Source organism: Neodiprion pinetum, chromosome 1 (assembly GCF_021155775.2).
Source record: "Neodiprion pinetum isolate iyNeoPine1 chromosome 1, iyNeoPine1.2, whole genome shotgun sequence".
NCBI classification, from domain to species: domain Eukaryota; kingdom Metazoa; phylum Arthropoda; class Insecta; order Hymenoptera; family Diprionidae; genus Neodiprion; species Neodiprion pinetum.
In genome coordinates, this window is record NC_060232.1 from 31,963,572 (window position 1) to 31,991,306 (window position 27,735).

General features: G+C 39.9%; 4 protein-coding genes across 7 annotated transcripts in view; 2 read left to right on the forward strand and 2 right to left on the reverse strand.

Annotated features, from left to right (window-relative positions):
• unc-104 (kinesin family member unc-104) overlaps positions 1–16,241 on the reverse strand; it is a 44,659-nt gene extending 28,418 nt beyond the window's left edge. The window contains exon 1 of the mRNA XM_069137306.1: positions 16,169–16,241. The gene's annotated coding sequence lies outside the window, so the exon portion shown is untranslated. The remainder of the gene's footprint in view (positions 1–16,168) is intronic.
• Positions 16,242–16,489: 248 nt separating this feature from the next.
• On the reverse strand, positions 16,490–17,840 carry Sod2 (superoxide dismutase 2). The gene is made up of 3 exons (XM_046608778.2): positions 17,666–17,840; positions 17,160–17,452; positions 16,490–16,995 (listed from the first exon to the last, which is right to left on the reverse strand). The coding sequence occupies exons 1-3, from the start codon at positions 17,701–17,703 to the stop codon at positions 16,667–16,669; spliced, it is 660 nt and encodes a 219-aa protein (XP_046464734.1). The 5' UTR covers positions 17,704–17,840; the 3' UTR covers positions 16,490–16,666.
• Positions 17,841–18,273: 433 nt separating this feature from the next.
• On the forward strand, positions 18,274–20,944 carry LOC124210620 (uncharacterized). 2 transcript variants are annotated; one of them, XM_046608772.2, is made up of 5 exons: positions 18,274–18,401; positions 18,496–18,759; positions 18,844–19,203; positions 19,318–19,669; positions 19,776–20,944. In XM_046608772.2, the coding sequence occupies exons 1-5, from the start codon at positions 18,300–18,302 to the stop codon at positions 20,312–20,314; spliced, it is 1,617 nt and encodes a 538-aa protein (XP_046464728.1). In that variant the 5' UTR covers positions 18,274–18,299; the 3' UTR covers positions 20,315–20,944. The 2 variants fall into 2 exon arrangements, with proteins under 2 accessions (XP_046464728.1, XP_046464729.1); XM_046608773.2 differs by having other exon boundaries at positions 18,285–18,365.
• Positions 20,945–21,149: 205 nt separating this feature from the next.
• fl(2)d (female lethal d) lies at positions 21,150–27,370 on the forward strand. Of its 3 annotated transcripts, XM_046608777.2 has the most exons (7): positions 21,150–21,346; positions 21,743–21,875; positions 22,172–22,528; positions 24,492–24,616; positions 25,050–25,228; positions 25,505–25,659; positions 25,738–27,370. In XM_046608777.2, exons 3-7 carry the CDS (start codon positions 22,240–22,242, stop codon positions 26,457–26,459), a joined length of 1,470 nt encoding a protein of 489 aa, XP_046464733.1. In that variant the 5' UTR covers positions 21,150–21,346; positions 21,743–21,875; positions 22,172–22,239; the 3' UTR covers positions 26,460–27,370. The 3 variants fall into 3 exon arrangements, with proteins under 3 accessions (XP_046464733.1, XP_046464731.1, XP_046464732.1); XM_046608775.2 differs by lacking the exon at positions 21,743–21,875; XM_046608776.2 differs by lacking the exon at positions 21,743–21,875 and having other exon boundaries at positions 22,176–22,528.
• The last annotated feature ends 365 nt before the right edge of the window (positions 27,371–27,735 follow it).

Below are 27,735 nucleotides of genomic sequence, written 5' to 3' on the forward strand. Positions count from 1 at the left end.
AAAATAACACCAAATTAGCTGTTTCGTAAAGCTCTGTATACGTGGTTGACAAATATCCATTGTTAGTGGCTACGAGCATGGAATATAAAAAATAAAGGTGTCATTAAGGAACGGTACACGCTGTATAAACAATGAAGTGAAATGATTAGATACCGATGAAAAATAGGCGAAAATAAAGTTCTATACTTTCTAAATTCGAGGTTCAAGGAAGAAATAATATCAATCTTTTATACATGTCAGGGAATCGACTTCCTTGAAATACGTCGTCAGACACTGCGTATAATTCCTTCCAATTATCACTTCATGAATTTTAACAAATTTACGGAGACGAAGTTGTTTAATCAGAGGATTTTACGCGGCAGGAAGATTAGTATTAGGGTCACAGAGGGATGTTGGTTGTGACATGAACCGTGAACGCGAAAGACAATCCTGAAACCCTTGACCGAGGATCTCACGCCTAGTGAACATCGAACGGTCATGTCTAGTAGGAGGGAATGCAGATGGAAACGAGCAAGCGAGTTCCATCGAATTGGCAGTAAATGGGACGAAACTTGAATCGAAGGCTCGAGCCTCGGGTTAGTGAACCGAGACCAGAAACTTATCACGCATCGGTATGATCCGAGTGAGTTTAATTTAAACCGTGAAATACTGTCTGTTACCGAAGCTTTCTGGCGCCAGGAATCTTGCCACGCGACGTCACCGGCTCTATCAAATCGCGAGCAAGCATGCAACGATGTCGATCCGCAAACGTACAGAGAGACTGTCGTCGAGCCAAGCAAACCTGTAATCAATTTCGAAAACGTAACAATGTCCGGATTGCCCATTTACAGTAGCTAATCATGCAGGCGTGGATAAAACCGCTTCAGCTTCTGAAGGCTAAGTTTGGGCAACTTGCTCGTGACCCTGGGTTAAATAACAAGGGGTGAATAAAGCTGATCCGTGAAGTTCAGAGGTGAAAGAGAAGGCGAGTCTCGGTATTTTGGGAAGCAGAAGTAAGCGTAAGTTACGAACAATGGTTACGGCACGGATATTAATTAAGGCAACGTGTAGCCGGCGGTAGTTAAGGACGACAAAGCCTGGAGAAAGGTTACACCAAATTTATTTGCCAAGGCGGATTGGGCTTGCCTCGATGCGCCTGCACAAAGCTCTCATTAAATACATAGGTGTGCGAGAATTTCTGCTCATTCGAACTCTTCCCCGTCTCATATTCGTTGAAAACAATTCCAAGCGCCGTAGGCGCCAGATCGTATGAATTGGGTATATCGAACCATATACATTCAGGATTAATTCGCCCGTCTATACAACGTTTGTTAGAGAATTTCGATTTAATTAAATGGAACATAGATTTCTGCTGATTTTAACGACCTCCTACGTTTCATCAAGAAATCTTTCGCAGTTAACCAGCAAGGGAAAAGTATTTGAATGCATTTGAACGAAGTTCATTGACAGACCGACATCAATGACGATGCCTAGTCGTAATGAACCGTGAATTGCGTGTAACAAGTGAATTTGGTGCTCAGAATGTAAAACTCGGAATGTTGAATAAGAAAACTGGTTGGATCGTTGCCGACAAAGTTTTTTATACTTTTTTCCCCTCTACTTATGCAGACACAAAGAACTGGTCGATTTCGTCTGGCGGTGGCCGAGTGAGTACCAAGTTAATGGAGGCGAGTATTCGGATATTTGAGAGAAAGGATTAAGCTCGACGAAGCAACAACGAAGCTCGGAGATTCTTCGTCATTTTTACAGTCTATAAACGAGGTCTTTGGGCGTTCGGTAGTTTGAAGGCTTGTTTGACTGGGTTGTTTGTTAGCCGGTTGAAAGCAACGCCCACTCCAAGTTGCTTTGTCGTCTCAACACTTCTGTTTTCATCCGCACCCGGATACGGCCAAACTCCAACGACAATGATACAGAAAAAATTGTCTCTGCTGGAAAACTTAAGGAAGCCAAAAAATGTCAACCGAGTAATTTGCAACTGCCATATTTACTGCACAAGATCTTGTCACGGAAGGAGATAAAAAAAAAAAATGGTGATGCAATCGGGTAGTAATAAAAACCGTACAACGGAAGAGATTTTCTGATAATCACACCGAACAGATTTACGGGTAAAATTTTTCCTCGTATACGTAAATGTACAAGTACCCGAGGTATGCAGAGAATAATACATGAGATCATGCGTATAGCATGGCACAGGCGTGTGGGCGGTTTTACGCGTAGTTCTAATTCATTTGCAGGGTTGAAAGGCTAGGGGAAGGGGAGAGAAGCATGCAGAAGTGACACGCCTGGAAAAACGTTTTATATGTATAAGATGGACGATATCCAATTTTGGAGCTTTCAAAATAGTCCAAAAACTTTTCTCTGCCTCTGTGTAATATATTTCATTTTGTATTCAGTTTGGGATTATAAAGTGAAATTTCGATTCAAAATTTAGCAAAAGTTGTTGAATCTAAAGCAAAAAAAAAAAATGACCATCTACCTGAATTGGAATTCAAATAACACAGAAGAAAACCTGAGGATGAAGTTTAGTGACGTTACTGTAACGACGCGTGTTGACGAAAAATCGTTACTTCGCACCTTTAGGAATGTCCGAAATTTAGTAAACCATGATAAATAAGATATACTCATATTTTACAAAAGCCAACTCCTTGAAAGTCATTACAAAACTGCGCAATAATGATTTTTTCACTGATGTTTCGCCACGTTAACGTTACTTACTCCACGATATCTGTGATCCTGGAATCGTATCACTGACTGCAACAACTGCTGGACCCCTTGATTCTCTGCATCCAGTTAATTAAATGTACGATCCAATGGTCAGACGTGACATCAGCATTCGTACGTCAAAGCGAGTTTTGTTACAAGGATACACGTGTCGCCGTACAATCCGCAAGCTTTCCGTTCTCTTTGATCTGCACGAGCCGTTTTCTCACGTGATACGAGTTCTATCTTTCAGTCTCTGCAGCTCGAATAGGGCAGACTCTAAATGCGAGCGCTAAACGAAGCCTTCGACGTTTTGTGTTCGAGGTTGCCACCGGAGACAAGGTCACGTAGGAAGACGCGAGTGTATGCATATTCTACACACATACGCTACCCGTTCGGGTCTAGGATCGATATATTGAATGAGCAAGTGAATTGAGAATCACGAGTTAAGCGAGGGTCAAAAACTGCGGGGGGTGAAAACTTCCACGGCTTTTGTATAACGCAATTCCAGCCTTTTTTTATCCGATTAATATTCATAAGCTTTATCGCGAAGAATACTCGCGCCGCGGCGCGCAGAACAACCCCGAAGCCATTAAATGTTTCGCGTTAATCGACGAGTCAAAATCCGCCTCCACAGTTTCTGGATGGCTGCACAGGAACAACTCGCTCTTATTATGCAAACAATACTCGCACCGCGTGGACAGTTTTCTACGCAGAATCCCCTTGTGGATCCCACTGCGGCCATGATGGCATGATTCGCAACACCCTGACCTCGCTCAATCCACGAACCATGAAAAGGATAATGGCTCTTTGACCTCAAACCGCCGTCGTCACGTGTATCCAAAGCTAGTTTAGAACGCGAAAAAGAGGTTCTAGGACTTGGTAGCCCTTTGCGCATCGGGAAAAAATATATGCTACTCTTTTTCACAAAACGATCGATACATTTGCACGCATGTATATACCTGTACAAAGACGACTGAACAATTTCTCTGAATATACCAGGACGACAGGATATACTGCCATTAAGGTGGACAGCGACGACGTCAAGAATGTCCTTGTAAATGGGCGTGAATATTTCCAAGGTAAAAAATAGTTCGAGTATACTTTGGCGCATCAGGAACAGGATGAATTTTTAAAAAACTGGGGCAACTGGAAATTGGGACTGCCAAACGACGCACGGTGTAGGACAATTCATAAAATATTGAAAACGTAACGTAGCCAACATTCTGGCGAATAGGTCGATACATGTATGAATGGATGATACCCGAACTCTGCACATCGTACCGATTAAACCTACATACATGTTCTCGGTTTATGAACTCCACGTATTCAATTAACCTCCAGAAGTGAAAAAGAAATTATATGCATTAAAATGATTGAGATACCTATTCAGTGAGTTGGGAATACTTCTGCTACATACGTTGAAAGCATGTAAGAAAAGGAGGAACGCGGAAGTACCTAAAACGAATTTGTTTATAACAATTTTGAAACAGGTGAGATAGATTTTACTTTCGTAAGGTTTATTCACTCATCAAATACCTGTTATGACAGGATTCCTGCAAAGTTTGTCCAGTGGTTGGGAGCATTATCGTGTTGACGATAGACCTCTTTCACGGATGACTAAGTATATAACATAACCGTGGACGAAACTTTCCACAGAGTCTAAACCGTTCGCCGGAAGGACTGTAAGGATCTCAGTCTCAGAGGCGCCATGGCAGGATGGTACAATTGCAAATGGACAGAGAATGACGAGAGTGAAAATTGAACGATTCGTTTGTACTCGAGTATTTTTATCACTAGAAGAAAGGTAGGTTGCAGTGCAGTTACGTTATGCGAATGTTTTATACATTGGTCACAGACATATTATCGTCGAGTCTTAAAGTCATCGAGCTCGTTAAATTTGTCGGCTCTTTATAACAACTGCAGTTATTGTACCTACCTACTATTTTCTACGCTCTACGTTAATGTGCAACTCCACCAACAAGAGTAGCGAGTATAACGAGCTCGCATCATTCATAGACCTGCACATAGCCGTAATTTCACGGACAGTATAACGCGGGGGGGAGGAAAATATAATTTATTACGAATAGACAAGTGCGGTAAGATAAGTCGATCGTTGTGGCCATTATTCCTGCTCTTGTAAATTACTATGCACATACCTTTTCCACCGATTTGTATCGGTAATTGATAAGAAACGCAGCAGCCATTTATGCGCCCGATTCATAGAGCACGGGTACGTTATCAGCGAGAACAATTGAACAGACTGAATTAAGTGTAAGTGATCAATTAGTCGGTTCAGGTATATGATTATCGATAAATATTTCTAGGTAAATATCGGTTATATCCACACTATCGAGGAATTTTTAGTGCCCGTATTAACCTTTGCGTTAAGTTTAAGAAAAAAGATGTCGATGCAGAAAATGCTTTTTTATTGAAATTTGTAATGCGATTGATCTTATATTTTTATTCTTATCGCTAATGTATAGCCTGTTACGAGGAAGAAAAAAATTCTAATGACTTTCTTTCACCTGTAATCACTTTTGATTTTGTAAAATCTTCAGGGGTGTATAAAAAAAAAAATATGTCTAACTACAGAAAAATCAACGTGGCATAGAGCATCGGCCATGTAATGGAATGAAACACTTTTTTTCGAAAGTCTCGGCACGAAATCGCATTAGACCGACCATTTGCGTCACTCCGTGTATACATACGCCTTTCCCAAATCGTATTAGTGATAACAGTGTATTGACGCAATGTTTGGTCTAATGCGAATTCGTGCTGAGACTTGAGAAAATAAATTTTTAACTTCATCGAACAGCCGATCCCAACTCTGCCGATTATTCTGTGGGGTGATTACATATCTCTGCAGATTACACCTATAATATCCAAATGTGATATGGAAGGAGTGACGAAAATTCATTTAAATTTTTGTTTATGCTTAGAACAACGTTTGCTCTGAAAATCTTGTCGTATTACAAAGTTCAGTAAGAAACAAAACATTTCTGTGCAAGCAACTGTTTTGCCAGACTTTCCCGATCCAAATCGTATTAATCGGAAAAAAGTTCACCTCCAAAATGATCGAATCGAAAATCTGACCGAAATCACAGATACTGTGAATGTAAAAACTTCCAGGTTATTAATTGTAAGCTACAAATTGCTACAAAGAATTTCTTTTCATATCACAATAATATACAGAACATAAAATATTTGAATAGACTGCAGATTTTTTTCACCATTTCTGCAAAGTCCGGGACACGAGAAAAGGAAGTTCAGCAAAAAATTGCTTCCGAACAGTTCGTTCGAATGAGATTGAATTTTTCTGACAAGGGTAACAGAAAAAAAGGTAATCCGTGGTTACTTTCTCCACATATAGCCATGCAGAGCTATATTCTATCTATATTTACACCGCGTGTGGATTACGGTTTCAGCCGTGCAGGCTTCGTTGGATTTAGCAATATCATGCTTTTCGTGTTTACGAAGAAAATGAAATCACGTATAATCGGATGAGTGCGTGTACCGGGACCGCAATGGAGTATCATGATATTGTAACAAAAAACTAAAGTAGAAAAAAAAAGTAAATACGAAGAAAAAGAAGAAGGAGAATGAAGCTGAAGCTAGCAGCCATAGTGAATATAAAAATGAAAAAATGACAAATAGAAAAATTCAGTTGTGCTTTATCCATACAATTGTATAAAAGTATCGGGGGTCCAAGGTATTTTACAAAATTTTGATTCTCCGACTTCGTTACCTTATTCGAATGAATGTTAGAAGGTTTGGCTGCTAATTTTGTCTGTTAGCTTCAGCCTTGTAGAAGGAGACTGCAAACGAGCCGATGGAGACTATTTTGCAGCTCCTGCGCAGTTACGCAACCGACACATGGCCTCCAATTTCTTCTGCATGGTCCAATTAGAAGCTCTCCAAGCCCAACTCGTTGGACCCAGGACAGTTTTTTCCGGTAATTAAGACGCGCAGACGAAGAAACGAGTTTGCTCAAGAAGTATACACAGTTACACCATGAAAACCGTTCCATGGATTCCTATTCAGTGGGACCGCGAAATGCTCGGTTACAAGTAGTTCAGTATATAATTTACGCAGACTTTGAAAGTCTTTCTTTTTCCTCACCTTACTCGGTCGGTATGGCAGCGTGTGGCGAACATGTTATTTCGCATTACAGCGCATTACATGCATACACTATTTTCACGCGAATTACGTTGGTAATAAAATCGCGTAATTCATGACCTAGCTCAACGTTTCTTCGGCTATCGATTATCCCCTATCCGTCAATTTCACGGAAGGCAACTTTTTATCACGAAATGTTGCCGTGAAGCGCTGATGCGGAACAACGCGCGATCGTACGCCGAATGCAGTAACGAGGTTCTTGAGACCGCTGCAGCTATACGTGCACTGCATTTTCCCTAAGAATTTGCATCTGCTAAGTTGTCTCTGAGACTGGATTCAGACTACGGCGTACGGATATACTTAGGCAGCACAGCCTCGAGACTCCGGAGTAGGTGTCTCTAAGGCGACAGCGATACCTTATATCGATTATTGGATTCGGTATGCGCAGGTATTGTACTCTACTATCGACGTATAAATTGAAAATAATTAACGCGGCGGTATTTCGATTCGAGGAGATTATTTTCATCAAGTGAAAAGTTGTTCCTGGCTGCGATCGGGTTAAATCAATTATTTCATATATTGAAGATTCAACGAAAAAATGTACCAATTGAAGGCAATTAAGGTTTGTTAGTAAATACGAACCGTTGAGATGGGTACGGTTCTGTTATATGGATGCGCCTGTAATTAGCGGAATCGCGAACGAGACATCTTGAGAATAAAGGTAGAAAATAAAACGAATCCTGTATTCACGCGTAATTAAAAGCTCGACGAGTCAATTAAAAGAATCTTGTATGGTAATATTTCTAAATGAAATGGAGAAAGAGGTCCATTCAATCCGGTTGACAATGAGCAGCAGGGTGAAAAGAAATAAGTATACGATACATAATCTATATACAGGGTCGGATTGTGCGGCTCCTGTAACGGGGTCATGGGAAGTACTTTATTAAAGCCGTCAACGCGGTAGATATCATCCCCGTTTTTTCTCCCGTGAACAGTAGAAGCGAGCGAAAGACGAAAGGGAGTAAACAAGAGAGATAGGAAGCCGCTGAGCCTTGGGAATCTGATCCAATTCGGTGCCACCTTGATCCTCCAATGCCGGTCATTTCATATTCCGCAATCGAACAGGCCATTTGGTATGTTATATCGATCTCGCTTTATTATAGGGGCCGAAACCATGGAATTCATTCAAATATCTTTACCGGCGTTGAACGCTGGATTGAAATTCTAAAAGCACCTCCTGTTTTTCACGCGAAGAAATCACGTCCCTGATTAATCGAGGATTGATCAAGCATAGGACGAACGTAAGGTTTTCAGGAATATATAACGCGGCATGTCCGCACCCGAGTTCAAACTTCTCGCCGAAATTTCATCCCGAAACTATCACCCTGCACGAAGTGAACCTATAATTGCTAATTAGCTTGTTATGGCGTCTGTTGACGACAGCTACAACTCGACAAAGTTCTATCATGCAAGTTTACCAACTATCGTTAAGATCCGCTCTAGTGATCTGACCGAATACTTCGGGTGAGATTTTCGTGAATTTGCACGATGATAAACAACATTATGTAGGTAAAACAAACTTGACTATACTTTTAAAAGTTTGGCAAACGACATGCGTTCATTTTCTGTCGCATATTATGCATCTCTTTCATTTTATTTCTATAGTTGTAATTCATTGTTGGTTCGTTATTTCCTTATTTCCCTTAGGAAAGTTACAATTTTATAAATTTCCAGTCTTGTATACACATACTGGTACAAAAGAAACAAAGCTCTGCAGCATCGCGTTATACGATCTCGTTATACATGTATATCAATTTTGGCGAATAGCCAGAAGGGTGAAAAAAATGTAAGGCTGTATGATCGGCGAGAGAAAAAATATGCAGTTTACGGAGTAATTTCAGAAGACATCGATTCCGGGAGTGAGAAGGCGAGTCCGCTCTATTTGAAAGAAGATGAAGAAGAAAAAGAAGAAACGTGTGGGTCGACCTGCAAAGGCGTGTCGGATCCGGGTTAATTGTATAAGCGAACTAAGAAGTTCGGAAGAAACAACGGGAGAAGAAGAGAAAAGGAAAGAGTTTGATTCGAGTGAGATAAAAATTAAGGGAGGAGGAAATACCGCGGCAGCGAAACGGGAGAAAGGAAGGATGGCAGGAAGGCGAAAGGGCCGGGTATTAATTAATCCGTTTATCTTGATGGGGGTTCAGCTGGTAAATATTAACATTGCGTTCCGTAGCTCGAACTGATCATCAGAAATTGAAAATACTGCTTAATTTTTAGTGGGTACAAGCAAAGTCCGTAGACCGTTATTATAGTCTGATGTGAAGAAATGTGTACGCGCTGTGTTGAGATTTAGAACGATAAGATTGGATAAAATATGACAAACGTAAGATTGTACTTGTATTCGTTTTTGAAACTCGATTCATGCGCGCTGTTGCTTCTCGAGAAAACCGGCGGAGGATATTTTTCTAAAAACACATTTGTCTTTAGAAATACTGTGCGAATAATGTCGGAATTACACATTTATCCATTCATCACTCTCGTAATCATCAAAGAAAGGCAAATCTTTTCGTTCGTTGTCGTTCCCATTCTGCAGCACGGTAGCTTTATCTTCAGGACGACGCAGCTTCTGCATAAAAATAAATAAACCGAACCAAATCTCCCGAGGGAAACGATGTCAAAGAAAAATATAACGGCGATGGTTCGACCCCGACACGGCAAGAGAATTTTCCGATCTCGATGTAAAATGGAGTGGAAAAATGATGAGAAAATATAGCCGATGGAAAAAAAAGGCATCTACGCACGAATACACGCGCTCGGGTCAGGAGATTAACGAGTGCATAAAAATCGTTAATTTTTGAAATGTTCTAGTAGTGCTTAAGGCGGAACAAGAAACGGACGCGAATGTATCCCCAAATATTTTTCTGCACGTTATTTATACGACCCGCAGCGTGTGTAGATAATAATATAGCGAGAAGGGACTAATGTTTTCGTACAAGCATAATTCCTCTACAAGTATATGCGTGCAACATAACACCGAAAACATCAATAACCCCGAGTATGTACGTGCACACATTATGCTGGTGCAATATTTATACACCGTGTTATACGCGTGCAGAAGACCTCGCGGATTCAAATATAAACCGTTGTTGGAAAAATCGCACGAGGATGTAGGGGCACAAGGTCCTGCTGAAGGGTCATTAATTCGTGTGCTTTGTGTGCTACGTGGGCCAGTTCAGTCAGGGCTATATAGGAATACCGCGTACATGTATATATAGGAATCGATTTGGAGGGCGATAGTCGATCAAGTGGATGGGTGGCGCAGGTGGAATACTTACGGACATGCGAGCCAGAGAAGCTCAAATATGTCGGTATGCAGAAACGGGGATTCTTGCGTATGAATAAAGAATGTGTGCGCGTAATGTGTTCCTCGTATGAAATGCTTCGTTCCGACTGATTAAACTCGTCCAAAGTTACGATGGAAGAAACGATATATGTGTAGGTATACGTGGCACGATACACCGAATGCACGTACCTATACATGTAGAAAACGCGAGAGGGAGTAAAGAATATGAGAAAGAAGATTTAAGGATATTCTTGAAAATCAGCATTTCCTTTTCACGTAAAACTCGTGATATTTGTAGGCACGCGCAATGTTTTATTGGAAAATATCCCTTAAGAATTCCGACTACGAACCAATTGGGTACGCGATTAGTTTTTTCTTTTTTATTTACTCCTTCTGATTGCCAAGCCACTGGAATAATTCACGCCCGAAAATTGGCTTCCGCACAGCCGAGATGAGTCCATCGGAAAGTAAACCTTCCTGACGGCAGAGAATATCAAAGTTCTTTTTACGGTTAATCACCGCGGTTGCCGGAAGAAATTTTGGGTTTCTAAACCCAATTTGTCCACCCTGCCGCGTTAAAGTGCAAAACGTGCCGGGTTTGAAGTTGAAAACGAAAAATTCAACTGTATAAGAGACAAAGAAATCAACGACGAATTGTAATAATTTTCTGTAAATTAGCGCATAGACTGAGATCTTTACGAATGAAATTTTCGCCGAAGTAACAGGCAAGTTTTTCGCTGAAAGCCAGCAGGAGGCAGCTTCTCTCAAAGGACATTTTTTCAAGTACAGAGAGCACTATCCGTGCCTGCATATGTACAGTTATATGTACGTATATATGTGAGCCTGAAAAATGTAGAAACCTCTTGCTCGCCGAAAGAAAGCTTCTGTAACGCGAGTTAGAGTCTGAAATATACCCAACGACGACAACTCGCTTGCTCCTTGAGATCAAAGAGCAAGCCCGTGTTAGACTCCAAGTTTTCCAACTCGGCTCTTGCTCCGTATAAATAAAAAAAAAAAATACACCGTAAATATGAAAAAGTTAGAAGCAAGGAAAACGAAATACAAATTAGTAGGGTAGGTATAACTTCGTTCGCACTCCAGAAATTCTGCTGTGTCGCGATGTGTATTATACGCTGAGAGAGATTTTTAGTTCCGGTTACCGCTCAGTCCTTAACTATTTTCATTTCTTACCACAATCGAAAAATATAGTTCTAGTTAGAAAATGAAAATTAATTTTCTAGCTGTTACCGGAAAGTCTAGTATCCGTTACTATTCTTTCCCATTACGATCACGGTTACTATATTTTCTTGTAACTGTTGCGAAAATTTAATACTTGTGCAACGATAAATTGACGTTAAAGCATTATTTAACTAAAAAAGTAGAGTAAACCGATCAAACTGATTTTGCGTTGCAATTACCAAAAAAGGATCGACAATAGCGCAAAATGGTTACGTGTACCTCGTTTTTCGTAATTCCAACAGTATTCAAACAGTTTTTTAACGATATCTGTTTTACTGAATTTTTCTAGTCACTATAACAAATGAAATTTTTTTCAGTGTGCACATACGTAAACGCATAGGTAAATATACAGGTATAAACAATCGAAGAAACGGTGACTACGGAGAATTGAAAAACAGGTTCTGAACATTCGGGCACTTTTCTCCAACCCCGCAATTTTTGCTCGTTCATTTACCACCGCGACTTCGATTTAGTTCCATAGCGGCGTAGAGCATGTTTTTCTGCTGGTCGTAACCCCGTTGTTGGAGTAAACAGAGGTACACGTATATATGGGTTTCTTGATCTCCCATAGGTACGATTGAAACGGAGCACAGTATACGTCATTCTGAGCGTCCCGTCTATTTAAGTATGTACATGCTTCGCTATTCCCCGGTCTAGGATGGGTAAATGGAGTTGGAAAGATACGCAGAAACACCGGCGAGACGGAAAGAAAAATTGCCCCCAGGACGAAAGAGCAACGAGTGCGCAAGGCGTCGCGGAAATAGTGAAAGAGTTCGTTAAATTAAAGGAACGAGTTCAACGAAAGGAAGAAACTCTTTCGCGTCGTGCATAACGACTTGAAAATTGCAAGAAGTAAGGAAATGGAAAACCACGAACACGCTCAATGCTCCACTCTTACTCGATCCCGATGTTTTTTACCGTCCTCTTCCATGCCGCGAGGAAAATCACAAGCTCCAGGATGATATGGAACATTCTTATGCAAAACCTGCAAGTCTCTTATTGAGGCAAACTTTCGAGTTACATATCGTAAAGCGTCGAATAATTGACTACCCTCGGGATGGAAAAAAGGTAGGTAACGAACAAAGGGTCCATGTTCCGTGAACCGTTATATTTCTTACCCGTACCTATGTTGTAAATTATAAATTCTGAACGCATGGTTTTTCACGGGTTCTGCCGCTGGGCTCTACCGACGTAAAGTCAGACGACGCGGTACTTCGGCAAGATTTCAAAGCCAAAGGTATATTTCAGTACATGAGGTTTGCCTGGAGCGTATGTATGTAATACCTACATGTATATGTATACTATTGTGTACGCGAATACATACGTAGAAAAAATCTGTGGTACAGAACTGAAAAGAAGAGACTTCGGAGGGGGTTCCAACCCCGCATATGAAATTTCGCGTTAAATAAATTCAAACTTGAATGATATTTTGGAGCCCCTAACTTGTTGACCTTTTCGATTAGAGGTCAAGGGAATAGTTTGGGCGAAAACCGCTGAGCGTTGAAAATGTGTCGTGTTTCCAGTACGCGGTATTCGGCTACCGGAAACGAAGTACGTTCGAAGATATCGCGAGGGGATGAATGAATCAGCGAGATGAAACGAGTTTCGGAGTTACGAGGGGTCGACCAAACTGCAATTCGTGCACCAACGCAAAGGGTGTGGGACACGTAAATGCGGAGGATGCAAGGCAGGTTCGACTCTGAATAGAGTGCGAAGCACCGTAGATCGATGGTGTCTGGTGCACGGCACCCCTCGCCTGCCTCTCCGAGGCTTCGACCGCCTCCTCGCCACCCTCACCGTCGTATCCGTGTAGGCATCACCGCCGCCCCGGCAACGGAAAACGTGAGTCACCGGGACCCCGCCGCAACCCGCAACCCATATCCCGCAGGGCCTCTCAACCCTCGACCCTCGACCCTCAACCCTTGGCTCCGGCTTGGCTCGACTAGAACCCGACTCACCTCCTACCGCAGACACTGACGGACTGAAAACAAAGTACCTTTTTACCTAAGGAGGCTTCCAGCGGGTCTAGCGACCCGTTCACCGTGCACCCTGTACAACTGCTGCGGGTACTCTGATCCTGGCATCGGTTTTTACTCTCGTCATTTCGCACATTTCGCGATGGGTGGATTCTACTCAAACGGATCCATACTCGGCGACACGACCGATATTGAAATTAGTCATTCATTCGGGGTGATATACACCTCGAAACTGACGCTTGCCAATAACTATGAATTAAGCCTAACAGCCCAACAAGTATTTATATACCCAGAGAGGACAACAGTTGGAAATACGATTTAAGATCAATTTTTAAACGAAACTAGCAATCGGTTACCGATAAAAAATTATGGACGTTGTAATAAACGTAGAAGAGTATTTTGCTTGAATCCAAAAAGTGAAGAAAGGGACCTGCATCTATAGTTAACCTCATTTTCACTTGAAATATTGCAAAACATGGTATAAGTTTTATTCTTTCAGACACATTTCAATCTCCGACATTGTCAATCTGTGGGGTGTGGAGAGCTTTTTTCCCTCACTACCCCAGCTCTCTCCATGGGATTTATTTTCATGCACGATTGCGTAGCAAAGTGCTATACAGATTTTTCCATCGTGCAAAAAAAGTTTTGTATCCACTTTAGCGCACTCGCTCAGGTATACGGCTTATACGTCTAGTATGCCTGCGTATAAGCACGCGTATTTTAATTTCGGGTCTTAAAATGGAATAAACAACCGTACAGGTAAAGAATTTTCAGGAATACTATGCGAGGATGCAATTTATGAACGGTAATCCCGATAAACTGCATATTGCTGAGGTACACCAGCTGCGGTTAATCTCGAAACTCATTAAAACGAGCACATACAGAGAATGGGTAAAAAGAAATCAAAGAGCGAGCTGAATGTGAGATGCATTCTAAAAAAGAAAAATAAAAAAATCACTCATACCGCACGAGACAAAGGGATCGAAAAGCGAGACATCTCTTCTGGCATTGAAGTATTTATATGTATAACATGCAAGCCCGTGAGTTTTTGCGAATAAAAGTACAGAATTCTGGAGGGCCTTGACGGACGTGAAATTCTCGTATAAAATTCCCACTCGATGTAGAGCTGGTGGCCTTTGATAAATTAATAACTTCATCAGCCTCTGCATACAAGCCAAGTTTTCTCTCCGCAGCTTAGCTAATACTATTCCCGCGCTCACCTCGGAAGCTCAGCTCAGGTGTGCGTAGCGTCGGAAATGTATGTCGCGTAGTTTTAAAACGCGGGTGGATGCTGAAGAGATTTACGGTAAAAGTGGACGGTCGAATGTGACTCGTTGTGCCAGAAGCTCGTTAGTAAGACCGAACGTAGCTATGTACAATCCTTCTCCGTATATTTCTCCCTCTCATTTTGCATTGCAGTGTGACATACGTTGAAAAACAACCCTTTCAACTGCGTTACGAGTTTCAGTTTTCGCACTTTGACTCTATAATCGATGTCATCTGCCTGCCTAATAACATTCCGTGAAATTGAACATTGGAAAACCTGACAATCGCCCTTCAAGTATAGCTACTTTATTCTTCACGTTTCGTGACGGGGAAAATTAAAAAAATTTCAAGTGATTGACTGCCTTTTAATTAAATTCACCGAGGGTGAGAACTTGCAAGCAGCCCTCAGGAATTCGGAGGATCTGCAGTCTCGGCCGTATTCGAATTTCCCGTTTAAATACGATCGGGTAAAACTGGGAGGCAGAAAAGTTTCATTGCGTGCAGGGAGATCGCAGCGACTGTTGATGATCGGAAAATTATCGAGTGACGCGCAGCGATAACGAACCAAACCAGATCTATTGCATGTGCAATTGAAAGGGTGGATATCGAAGAGCTAACAGGCTCGTGTTTTGCGGGGCGTCGCGACGCTGCAGGTCGCACGGCGCCATCCAACCCAGGAATCAATGATTGTTATCCGGTGATAACTTTGTCACACATATCGAAACCAGCAACTTTTTGCTGTACCACAAATTGGGAGAAGATCTATCCGCGACGAGATGAAATAACCCCTGTCGCATTTTGCGGGGGATATATTTTCAGCTCGTGTGTTTTACGTCGATGGATTTTTCACTTTTCTGTTAATTTGAAGAAAAGAATAAGTAAACACAGAATTCCATATGTAAATGGAAGACGATGTGATTTCGCATATTTACAGACATGGATAAACTTTCGGAGGTGAATTGTAAGGTTCGATTAATTGGTTCGACGTACGCTTTAAATAAGCTCATCAGTTACTGCGACAAATCCTCTAAGCTGCAAATTCGCGGAGGTGTTGCGTCCTGATCGTATTGTATTGTAGCGGCGGTACAAAATTGTGAACAAAATCTCACCGAGCTATTAATGAGATCAATTCAAGACTCCCATTGTTCTGGCTAAGATTCAAAAGTACAATTACGCATGAATCGATGCATGACATGAACCGTACAAAGAAATAAAGAAGTCACGTAAATACTGTCTGAAATACGAATTTAGAATTTGCGAAGATGAATAATGAATCGGCAATATAAATACAACGCGCATCGCGTCTTGCCCTGTGAGTATGAGTGGGTGTAAATAAATAAACTGTCAAAGTGTTGACAGTACTTTGTATGCAAACTTCGCATGCATAGTTATTGATATGAAGTTGATTGATGCAGCGTGAGGAGCTGTGCAGCTGATAAAACGACACCGAAGAAATGACGATTGTGTTGGAAAACTTTGAATAATATGGAAATTATCATTATGCGAAAGTAACCTCTTGACTTACCAGATAGGCCGAAGAAGATCCGAAAACAGCTGAGGTCGAGCAGCCATACTATCAAGTGGTTCGAATTCCGGCGTTCCTTCGTTTCTGCGCGCGCGATCGATATCTATGAAGCGCCGATACGTTTTTGTCACGCGACGTAATTTTGTTCAAATATTGAGAAATACAGGAGTAATATTTACCAAACTAATTTGTCAAAAAGGTATATCATGTTGGTAACATCTGTAATCAGCCAACGGTTCGATTCTTGCACATTTTATACTAAAAGATGAGAATATCAAGTCATCTAACGTTGTAGGACAGGTGGAAATTTTTTACGCAGAATTAATTTTTGAATAGAATATAATTTTATGTATAAAGTAATTTACACTGAATAAAATATCCGGAGTATTTCGATTGTGTAATAAAGTGAGATATTGATATTTAATTTCAAAGACAGTACTCAATCGTCTTGAGTCTCTAGTGACTTTCTAGAAACTATAAATGCTTGGGGCAGTACGTCTAACATCCAGCTGCTTTCTTGAAGCGGTCATTGATATCATTCCAATTTGCAATGTCCCATATCGCCTTGACATACTCTGGTCTGACATTCTTGTACTGGAGATAATATGCGTGTTCCCAAACATCGATACCAAACAGTGGCACAAGTCCTGTTGTGGCTTGCAGAGGATCTTGATTAGCGCAGGCTGCAATCTGCAACCTTTTATCTTTAGCGTTGTACCCAAGCCAGCCCCAGCCAGAACCTTGAACGGCGACAGTGGCCTCCGAAAGTCGTTTCTTCAGTTCTTCCAGACTGGAGAAATCCTTTTCAATTTGCTTGAGGAGAGCACCTGAACAAAATGCATCAAGAAAATATACCTGGCATTGATTAGCACCCTCAGGAAAAAATTGAAGTACCCATAATTAATAATCAACCATTTTTCTCGTCATACTTGAAAAAAATCAATAAAACATCGAGTCATAAATCCAACTGAGAACTTCAAATATAACTAACCATCTGGTTTCCCACCATTGGGCGACAAATTGTTCCAAAAGATGGAATGATTCAAATGTCCACCGCCATTGAACTTAATCGCAGGTGCCAATGCAATCTCGGTATTGACGTCACCCTTACTCACAGCTTCCTTCAATTTTTCCTCAGCAATGTTCAAATTGTTTACATACGTTGCATGATGTTTACTGTGATGAAGCTCCATAATTTCTGCACAAATGACTGGTTCCAGTGCCCTGTAGTCGTAGGGCAACTCAGGCAGAGTGTGCTTTTGCCTGGCAACATTCTTGGCGCTCCTTAAAAATTTTTAGAAATAGATATCATGTAACCGTGAAGAATCGTTTATTTAGCAATGTAGATCAAAGTCGCTCCGATGAAATTCTCTATCGAGGATTATCTAACTGGTCTAGATACATGTCATTGTGAAAATTAACCAATAATCTTAGGTTAACAATTACATAATACGCAATTTAAACAATCAAAACCTATAAATGTGATTCAATACTTACAGAGCCCCTGTCACGAAGGCACGTCTTGCAGCAAACATAGTCCAATAATGAATAATAAATTACTGCTTATCACAATAGAACCGGCAATTACTTATGTCGCAACAATCCGGTGGTAGGCCGGTGAGCCGGGCTGCGTAGTACGTTACGTTGGTCTAGGCCTCGGGATGAACTTCAGACTAATTCATAAACACGGAACGATGGAACAATTTTACGCGCCAGTATTTGAACACGATAATTTTAACCCGATCTTTTGATTATTTACTTATCGTTAATTTTACTGAAATAAATACAGGTATTTCCGCATAAAATATTTCTTCAAACGTGTGTTTGTATAAGCAAATTAAACTTGAGAAATTTTTATGAGAATAATGTAGAAATACATCAATCACGTAATACAATTACGAAATGGTTAGTTTAGTCGGAAATAAATACAGAATTTTACCACTTCTGATGATAAATCGATCTATTCCTTATATTGTATTAAATATACAACATAAATATTCGCTGAACCATATTGCTATTGGATAAGCTGTGGGCCTATACGGTATGGCAGTGAAAAAACGTAAACACTGATATTGAAATGACTGTTAGGAGTATCTAATTCGCACGAACGACCTCCAGTACTAGTGATACAATGGACAAGAGCGGAGCTGTTTCTATTTCAAACCGTAATTCGGCTCAACGAAAATTTTTCCAATGGGTAGGGCAGTGGTTTTATACTGGACAAGCGGAAGATGTAAGGACTGCATAATATTCATGCAGCATTCTTTGTTATCAAATCACTATTGTTTTCACACTTTAGCTACATAATGTGGTGTGATCATTTTCAGATCTGTATCAAACCTGATGCCCCTGAACTGGCATGCTTCCTTCAGGCAATTGGCTTTCGGTTGCGAGAATTTGAAAGGCAGGAGGATAATAATGGCAATAATGGAACTAAAAATGATACCCTGAAAATAATTATAGAATGCGGCTCTTCAAAAATGAGAGCCGTGATGGAGCTAGAAGATGTTCGTTGTCAGTGCCCAAACCAGGATGATGCGAAGGACGCTTCGTTCTGGAGCGTGAGTGGCACTGCCCCTTTGGGGAGCATGGTAATATGAAAGATAAATCTGATTGAAGTTTCGAAAGAAGCAGACATCCTTGAAAATGATTTATGTATGTTTTTCTTTCATCAGGAGAACATGAGCAAAGTTTTAGAAACTGGTAGCAACCTTTTACCACCAATTAATAAAGGTGTCACAAATGTCATTCGGGATATTACGCACCACCTTTTCAAGCTGATAAAAAACATTCCAGACCCCAATCAGAATGCAGATTCAAATGCATCGGCTAGAAAATGCTCGTTAAAACCTCCATCTAATGCAGCGGGCATTCCATTTATGCGTCGACATACTGAGTCCGATTTTAATTCAGCAAGATGTCGATCCTTAGATACACTCACTAGAAGCAATGAAGCGGAGAATGACGAGGTTTCGAAAGCCTCTTTGCTTTCTCCTAGAAACCGTTCTTGCAGTGTTTCACTGCATAAGCCACAAGTAAGGAGATGCAAGAAGCGTAACAATTGACATGTTAATCCTCATTTTGAATGACATATTTTGTTCATAGCTCAACTTCTAGGCATTTTTCAATTAAATTTTACCATATTTCAGGAAACTTCAAATAATAAGCTGATTCTAAAGGAAGATATAGGTAACATTAATTTGGTTATCTCGACTGCTGCAGTTTCCCCGCCATGTATCGCTCCTCTTCAACGCCAGAAGACTTTTGATATGGACATTGAGTGCTCAAGCATAGAGGGCGAGCCTCGTCCATCTCCACCAAAAATTTCAAGCTCTCCAGTTCCGATGCCTCAGCTTTGTATGTCACTGGGACAAATATCACTGCAGAGTGAGGGGAGAGATCTGCCTTTTATAGACTTTTTATTTAAAGCCAAAGCTAATCTGGAACATGCTTTGTTTATGCTGAGTAATAGTCCGCATGGCTCAAATGCAAACTTGGATGGTAATTGACTAAATGAATGTTCTTTAAATTTCCACTTAATGGAGTATGGTCATGGAGCCTTATTTTCCATTATTATGCACTCATTCGCTGTATGCTTTCTTTCAAGATATTTTCCTGAAACCGGATCCACCTAAGAACTCCCTCAAAATTAGTCCTGGAAATAATTCACGACCTGGATCTAGCTGCTCTCTGCCCATTCAGCCTGCATCTAGGAATGTAGATCCACACAGATCATCCGTACGAAGAAATGTTGCAACATCTTTCCGAAAAAGTTTTGACGGAACAAAATTACCAGCTGATAACAAATCTACTCCAACTAGTCGAACTTTGCTGCAAAGAAGGAGTTTCGGGGGGCGACTTCCCTCACCCAAACCAGTTAAGGAAAAAGTCGATACTCCAAGACCTGGAACCAGCGGGATAAAGTCTGATCCTTTAAGATCTAGAACGATTGTAACAGTAAAGCGAAGAGTTTCACCCATTCCAAAAACCAGCTCCTCTGAATTTTCAAGGCACAATGCTTCTCTGAATACATCGGGTCTAAAAACTTTGGCAGTTACTAATAAGCTAGAATCGAACATTGCTTCGCCAAAAACTTTGCCTGGAAGTACTGCAAACAAATTCGGATTCATCAAGAAGAAAGCTTAATGCTTTGGGTACAAAATATTGAAGCATATGTGGGTATTTTAAATTATTTAATATTAAACTGTGGTAGAAATTTGCTTTGCTACCTACATGTCTCCTCCTTAAATTTTATAAGTGTTTGGTGATTCTTTTAATAGTTTAGACACGTCTAACTCAATGTTTACACATAATTGTACATATTTTTGAAAGTGTTATTATTCGTACTTTTTATTTTCCATATTATTTGATACGTATTCTACATGCATGAAGACTGAACTTGGATTATATAAATTATATCTCTACTGATAAAAGTATTTTTCGAAAATCACTTGCATGTGATAAATTCCGTATAAATAAGCTTGTGACTAAAATCTCACATTTTTCTTGTATCTTTCAGCAATTAACCCGATTCCTGACTAATTTAGTATTGAAATTGGTAAGAATATTTTATCGCAAATAGTTAATTGATTGTTGCATAAGCTTTCATCATTTATCACAAACAAATTCATTGTAAAATTGTTGTATACAAGTTAAGTAGGATTTGGAATAAAGAGGATGGTCAAACTCACCTAACCTCACTTGAACCTAATTATGGTTTTTCACAATAACTGTATTGATGAAAACACAATGAGACAATAAATTATGAGTGACTTTATCATTATACGTACTTTCGTCCTAATATTCCCGAGTAACATTTACATTTAAACTATGTATCACGCATTAATCTACAAGCATGTAAGGTTGATCATTCCTCGAAAATGGCGGAACCAATCACAGTCCGGGACGACTTTACCGGATCCTGAGTGGAGGGCTTTTGATTACCACGAGCCTTCGGTCGGCTACTTGAATGGCCATTCTCACTCACTGGCGTATCGAGCGGTCGCTTCAGTTAACTGCAGTTTAGTGATGGCGCGGTGTTCCGCACGCAGAACGTAGTTCACAAGGTCGGCAAACGATAAATACCGTGAAATCATGTCAGTTTTGTGCGGATAATAGTTGAAGCGGCCGGCGTTTTTCTTTTGTGTTGAATATAAGAGCTAAGTTACTGGCGTTAAGGTACGTTCGATTCTTCCGTCAATTCTAATTTTCCCCACAATCAATCCAAAGAGGTTGTGAAAAATTAGAGCAGGGGAGAGCGTATAGCTAGCGAACGACAATAAAAAATTATCAATACCTTTCCGCGTTATCTATCTTCGAGAACTCGATACTCGCTGGCCAATTTATCTCGCCTGCCACTCAGCGGTGATGTAATTTACTTTGAAACAACTTGTATTTATGGATAGTAGAATAACAGTCTTTAAATGACGCCCCGTTTCATGCTCCGACATATTGCAGTAATGGCGTCTATCCTACTTGTCTATTCGATCTTTTTTTCAGCCTCTTGGGATTTTTATCATCTACATTCATTGTAGAATTTATCTTTATAAAATTTTTTCTCACACATTCATGTAGATTAATGAACTTCATCGCGTATGTTCAGCTTACTGACGTTTCGAAAGTAATCTATCACACTTCTGTCCCTCGTCATGTGATTTCTGTTTACAAGAAACTGATCTTCAGAAGATTGTATCCCTACAGATCACAGGTTCTTGTTTGTACTGGTTATCAATTATTACCTTTGTCGAAAGTAAAATACCGAAAAAAGGTAGTCAAGATTTACTCCAAATGATGCTTGAGTTATATTTTAATTGTGGTAAGGTAATTTTGCCACCACTATCTCATATTTTGAATCACTATCCTTTTATTCTAATACGATTAGTTTCATTTCACAATCCATTTTCTGATTATGTTTCACTTTGGGATTGTTAGTTGCACATTCAATATAGTCTGAATACTTGTCAGGCACAGTGTAAAATATTGACAAGTATCTATATGTCTCAGTCAGATGTCTGCCGTCGGAGGAATTTGCGACTCCCAGTAAACTGAGAACATCTTTGCCACGTAGATCGATGCTAAAGTCTTCTAACAAGCTCGAGAACAAGCATAACTGTATTATCAAAATGGCTGAGGAAAGCATGGAAGTAAAATCAGCAGGGCCGTCTTCACCTCGTAGTCCTCAAAGCAACGGAGGTGGCAAGCCGAACAGTCCACCTTCTCCTTTGGGGGTTCGTCAACCACGCAGGATTAAATTAACAGAGCAACAATTGGACAGCTTGACAAGGGACGAGTTGGCGTTGAAGTGGCGCGAACAGGACTTGTATGTGGAATATCTAGAGGCACAAGCTACAGCCCAGGAAGGTACTGAGATCACATGAGTGAGCCCACCTCACTCGCCAAAATTTCTACTTAACTGAATTTTCAAAAGCGAAATTGAAATGTCTTCATGAACAGAGAAAGAAAGACAAGACTTTTTTAGAGACACTAAGCGGAGAAGGAGAATCTCCATTCCCTGCCAGTGTCTAGTCTACTAAGATAGTTAAGTTCATAGTATTTAAGATACTGACCTACTTTAGTTATACTTAGATTAGTTTAGAATTAAGTAGATTTGCCACAATAATGTTGCTATGAAGCAATGATTACAAAAATGCTGGTAAATGTTAGATGAAACAACTCGTTCTATGTTACTGAAACGGCGTGCGATATCATTAACGTTGCTGAAATACATAGTGTTTGAAGGAAGCAATTTTGAGTGGGGAAAAAAATATGAGTTGAGTGGATAACTGTGCCTCTTGTGTTTAATTTGTCAAGCGTCATTTGGCGTGGTGATTTTTTTTCTTATCTGCCAGAAATAATGTGCAATGAAAAAAAAGTAGGCAAATTTGTCCAGTCCTTCCATTGTTCCTTCAACTGTGTTAAATTTCATAAATGAACAGTGAATTGTGTCGGATAATTCCAATGAGAATGCTGGAGCTTTGTGATTAAATTTTTCGTGAATTGAATGAAATTGATCTAAAAAGAGCTAAATTTTTCCATGTCACAATTACAAGTGCCAGTGCGGTGTTATATTTTGTTGCATACTTTTGTTGATCACAATAGAAAAATGAATGTGCAACAATGTAAAAGATAGTGCTAGTGATAATAGAAATTCCTGACTTGACCATATCTCATGGCTTTCACGACTACCGAGAAGCTAGCCAGCCCACAAGATTCTTGAAGAAGCATCGGCCACTTCGCTGGGCCTGAGAAATATAAATCCACGTCAGCAGCTCACCATTCCAGTTAGATGTCTTCAAACAATCAAACAAGAAAGTTACATTGATATTCCCCTGCCCAAAATCAATCCAAACTTGTAACTAGCATCCAGTATTATACTGATTAATGTCACTGATCCGACTAATCCTTCTCTGAATATATTCCCATCAAACCATCCTTGACCTGGAAAATTCTTTCTGGATGTGGAAAAATGTTGATCACCTCATTTGGCACAAGTTGGCTGGACGGTGAACCAAATTCCTCGTACCATGGGACAAAGATAGCATCAGAAAAGAACATCGTCTCAGCAGAAGCACAGAATTCGTCATTGGCAACGCTCGACAACTCCATGATCAAAGTATGCGTCAATTAAGGATGTCAGTTGTCAGGCAGTAAATGTCACTATCAATGAACGTCCTCTATGTCTGCACATAAGGCATTATCGTAGATTCAATATGTCTAAACCATCATCCCCCAACATGATGATTTATCAAATTCGATGACTTATACTCGCAGTGTCTCCTTCGCCACTGTAGCATCCAAGCGAACCAAAATATAGCACTTCTTATGTTTTAATATTCATTTCTTTGTCAGATGCTGTAAACCCTCTGTGTGACTCAGAAGTTTTATTAAGCAATAAAATGTCAAGAAGTTACAATTGTAATTGATTGAAGGCAAAGTTGAAGGAAATTAAAAAAAATGTATGCCAATCGATAAATAGATCAGAATAACTAGCCATCGCCCCACAGTACAGTTATTTTTAAATAATATTTCAAACAGGCATTCTCACTCAGAATACACATTAAGATTATTTATCCCCCTCTTGGACATCTTACAAAAGATAGTTTCAAAAATGTGTGTTTTACTTAATATTTCTATTTAGTCGTCGTTGGATGTATTAGTAAACGTTTAGTACTGGCATTGTTGACCATTTTTTTTCTGTTCCTTTACTACGAAAATACGAAAACAACACCACACAATATACATGTAATGTAAAACTTGAGAGGCACAGAGCAGGGGTCCAGTTTTATAATCGAGCGTAGAAGACTTACTAATTGCCCTGTTATAGGTGAACTAGCTTCACTGAGAGATTCAGAAGACAAGTACAGGCAACAGTACGCTGAAGCATCGCACAGAGAGAAGATTTTAGTGAGGAGGCTTGCCTCCAAAGAACAGGAATTGCAAGAATATGTTGTACGTAATGTATTTTGTCTTGCAGAATTTATTTTCACATGCTTGTAAAACGTGGCATAGTAGCCTCAAATTAATCCGCTTAGTAAAAGCTTCTTTCGAAAAAAAAAATCACTTGACAGCTAGAGCACAATTCAATGCTTAAGTACTCGCTTACTTCAATAAATGAGTGCCCGGTATCAAGTGATACAAAACATTTCGAAGCCAAATATCTAGCAATATACATATCGATAACTGTAATTCGGTTTTGTGTTTCGTATTAAAATTCTTCGAATGAACTTGATATTTTTCGTTTGATCAAACATTTCATGTAAGTTCTTTCTTCGCTCCTTAAACTTTGATGACCCTTTACCGAGGTCCAGCTTCTGATTAGTAAAATTAATTTTTTGTGTGAAATAAGTTGAACATCATAATTCAATTTCCATATTTACCATAGAATCAAATATCGGAAATGAAAGCTGCTCAGGCACCATCTGCAGCAGCACTAAAATCTGCTTTGTTGGACCCTGCAGTAAACATACTCATTCAGCGACTGCGACAAGAGCTCATTACAACAAAAGCAAAGTTAGAAGATACACAAAATGAGCTTAGTGCTTGGAAATTTACACCGGACAGGTAACTTAATCAATTGTCAACCGAAAGTAGTTTCCGAGAATTGTGAACTCTTCTTGTATATGAATTCTCTGCATTTTACACAAGTTATAGTTCACGAGCTGATGTATAAGTACTACAGACCGTAAAATTTCTTTTCAATATGGAAATAGGAATAATATACTCCAATATTGATTAGCTTCTGACTTTAAAGATGGTTCTCAGTTCATTTCTATCATTATTGGGTAATTCTGAGTAAACGATTTCTTACGTTAATTGGATACAAACCTGTTTTCACAGCAATACGGGAAAGCGGTTAATGGCCAAGTGTAGGCTGTTGTATCAAGAAAACGAAGAATTGGGGCGGATGATTGCAAGCGGCCGAATCGCCAAGCTGGAAGGTGAACTTGCATTGCAGAAAAGCTTCAGTGAAGAAGTAAAGAAATCTCAATCTGGTAACTATACTTTTTTTTACATTGCAGTCTTAAATAGAAATAGTTTGCTTAAGAAAAATGAAAAATACAATGTTACAGAGCTGGATGAATTTCTACAAGACCTGGACGAAGATGTTGAAGGTATGCAGAGTACTATTTACTTTCTGCAGCAAGAACTCCGCAAAGCACGTGAATCTGTGACATTACTCCAGCAAGAAAATATTACACTGAAATCCAGTTCGGGTGAGAGCAACCTGACAAATGGCATGTCCCCCCATACTCCACCAATAAAGAAAGAAGAAGTAGAAGAAAGTACTACGGCTCTTGAAGTAAAACCCGTGAAACCAGAAGAGAGTGACGTGTGCAAAGGTGCTAGGACTCCGCCATTACCACCCGAGGCTTCGCCTCGGAGTGACAGAGGAAGTGTTGAAAAGTCTGAAAAGACAGAACGTATGCCTAGTCAAACTGATCTACAAATTGACGAGAGTTCCAGTGATTCGGCGGCCCTCATCATAAAAGTTGAAAACGAGGAATTAAGTGACAGGGACGAAGAGGAACAGGATAATCGAAATAGCAAAAGGACTTTGAGGACTAAAAGTAATAACAAAGGTAGCGGTAAGTCAAATGGGGAAGAGGTGACGACAAGGACAACCAGGGGTAGGGATAGAGCTAAAAGGGAAAAAAGTGCGGCAGGCAGTGATGACGAGAGGACACATAAGAAAAAACGAAGAGAAAGTGTTCTTTCTCTTGATTATAATGAAGCTGACGATGACGCGTTGGTGCTAACTAATGGTGAGACGCTTCAGAGTGATCCTGAATGAACAATCTATTGTTGGTGGAAATTTCAAATGCAAAGTCATAAAATTTAGGTAGCCAACGATTCTTGCAACATATTGATTTCTGGTTGATTGGTGCTGATTTGTTTTTATTTGTCTTTCCCCTAATTTAAACAAAAGGACGATTTTTTTATTCCTTGGCGTGATGAAATTTTGAAGTGAGAATCGTATGCTGTCTTTACTGTGCGCAGACTACTAAAATAGGTGGCATTAATTTTGTAATAAGCAATACATGCATGTTCCTCACAATCGACACAGTGGTTCTGCACGTTACACAATGTAAAGTATGCCTTGTAGCATTCCGATGTCTTCTTTTTACTGCATAAACCAGCTACTTTGTTGGAACTGAAATATGTTGATCAAATTTTTGTTCTTCGTTTTTGTAGCTATTGTTTTCGAATTTATATCCATGTATTTACTTCAGCACATGATGTCATCTATTTATAGTGACTGCAAAGAAATAGCTTTCGGATAATTTCTCATGAGCACCTTCAACACATGTATAATATATAAATACAGTAATTATATATATGCGAAGTTATATTAAATAACGAATCACGAAATGTACTCTTGGTTATCATGTATTATAAGATTGGGATTCATAATTAGTTTGGAGTACAGGCATATAACTGACATAATAAGTCCCATAAAGAACGACTAATCAAGGTGTGAAACTTGTTTTTAAATATAGTTGCACGATGCAAATCGTAATTTTCAAATTTGTAATATTTTTTCGACTAAAACGGCTGTACAGAGTTTTTTCATTGCTATTTTATAATATTATTACCTGCAAATTAAGCATTTGTTTTACATTATCCTACCCTGCCTCTGGCCCAGAAATATTTACTTTTAACATAGTAGTTTTGCCTATCGTGAAATATATATTTTCAAAAATGTTTATGTCTTGTTATTCACATTTCTTTGAAAAATAATTGTAATTAAGTTTGGTATACGGGTACACGTGACATGTTGGATTCTGACAGATACAAAGCCACTCTGTTGCCATCCATTCAACCTGCGTTGCAAACGACACATGACGCCCTGGTCAAAATTAAACGTTGTGTGCATCTGTACCCAAATGTATGCACACACAAAATAAGTGGTGTTACTCAGTGACTGCCAAAACTACCACAGCTGCTTCTGGACATCACGGTTCCTATCAGAATGTATTGTACATACCTACTTGACGCGTAGGGTACAGCGTGGTACCAACACGCTGGTAGCAACACCTACATATGCATACGAGAGGAATTGTAAAGTA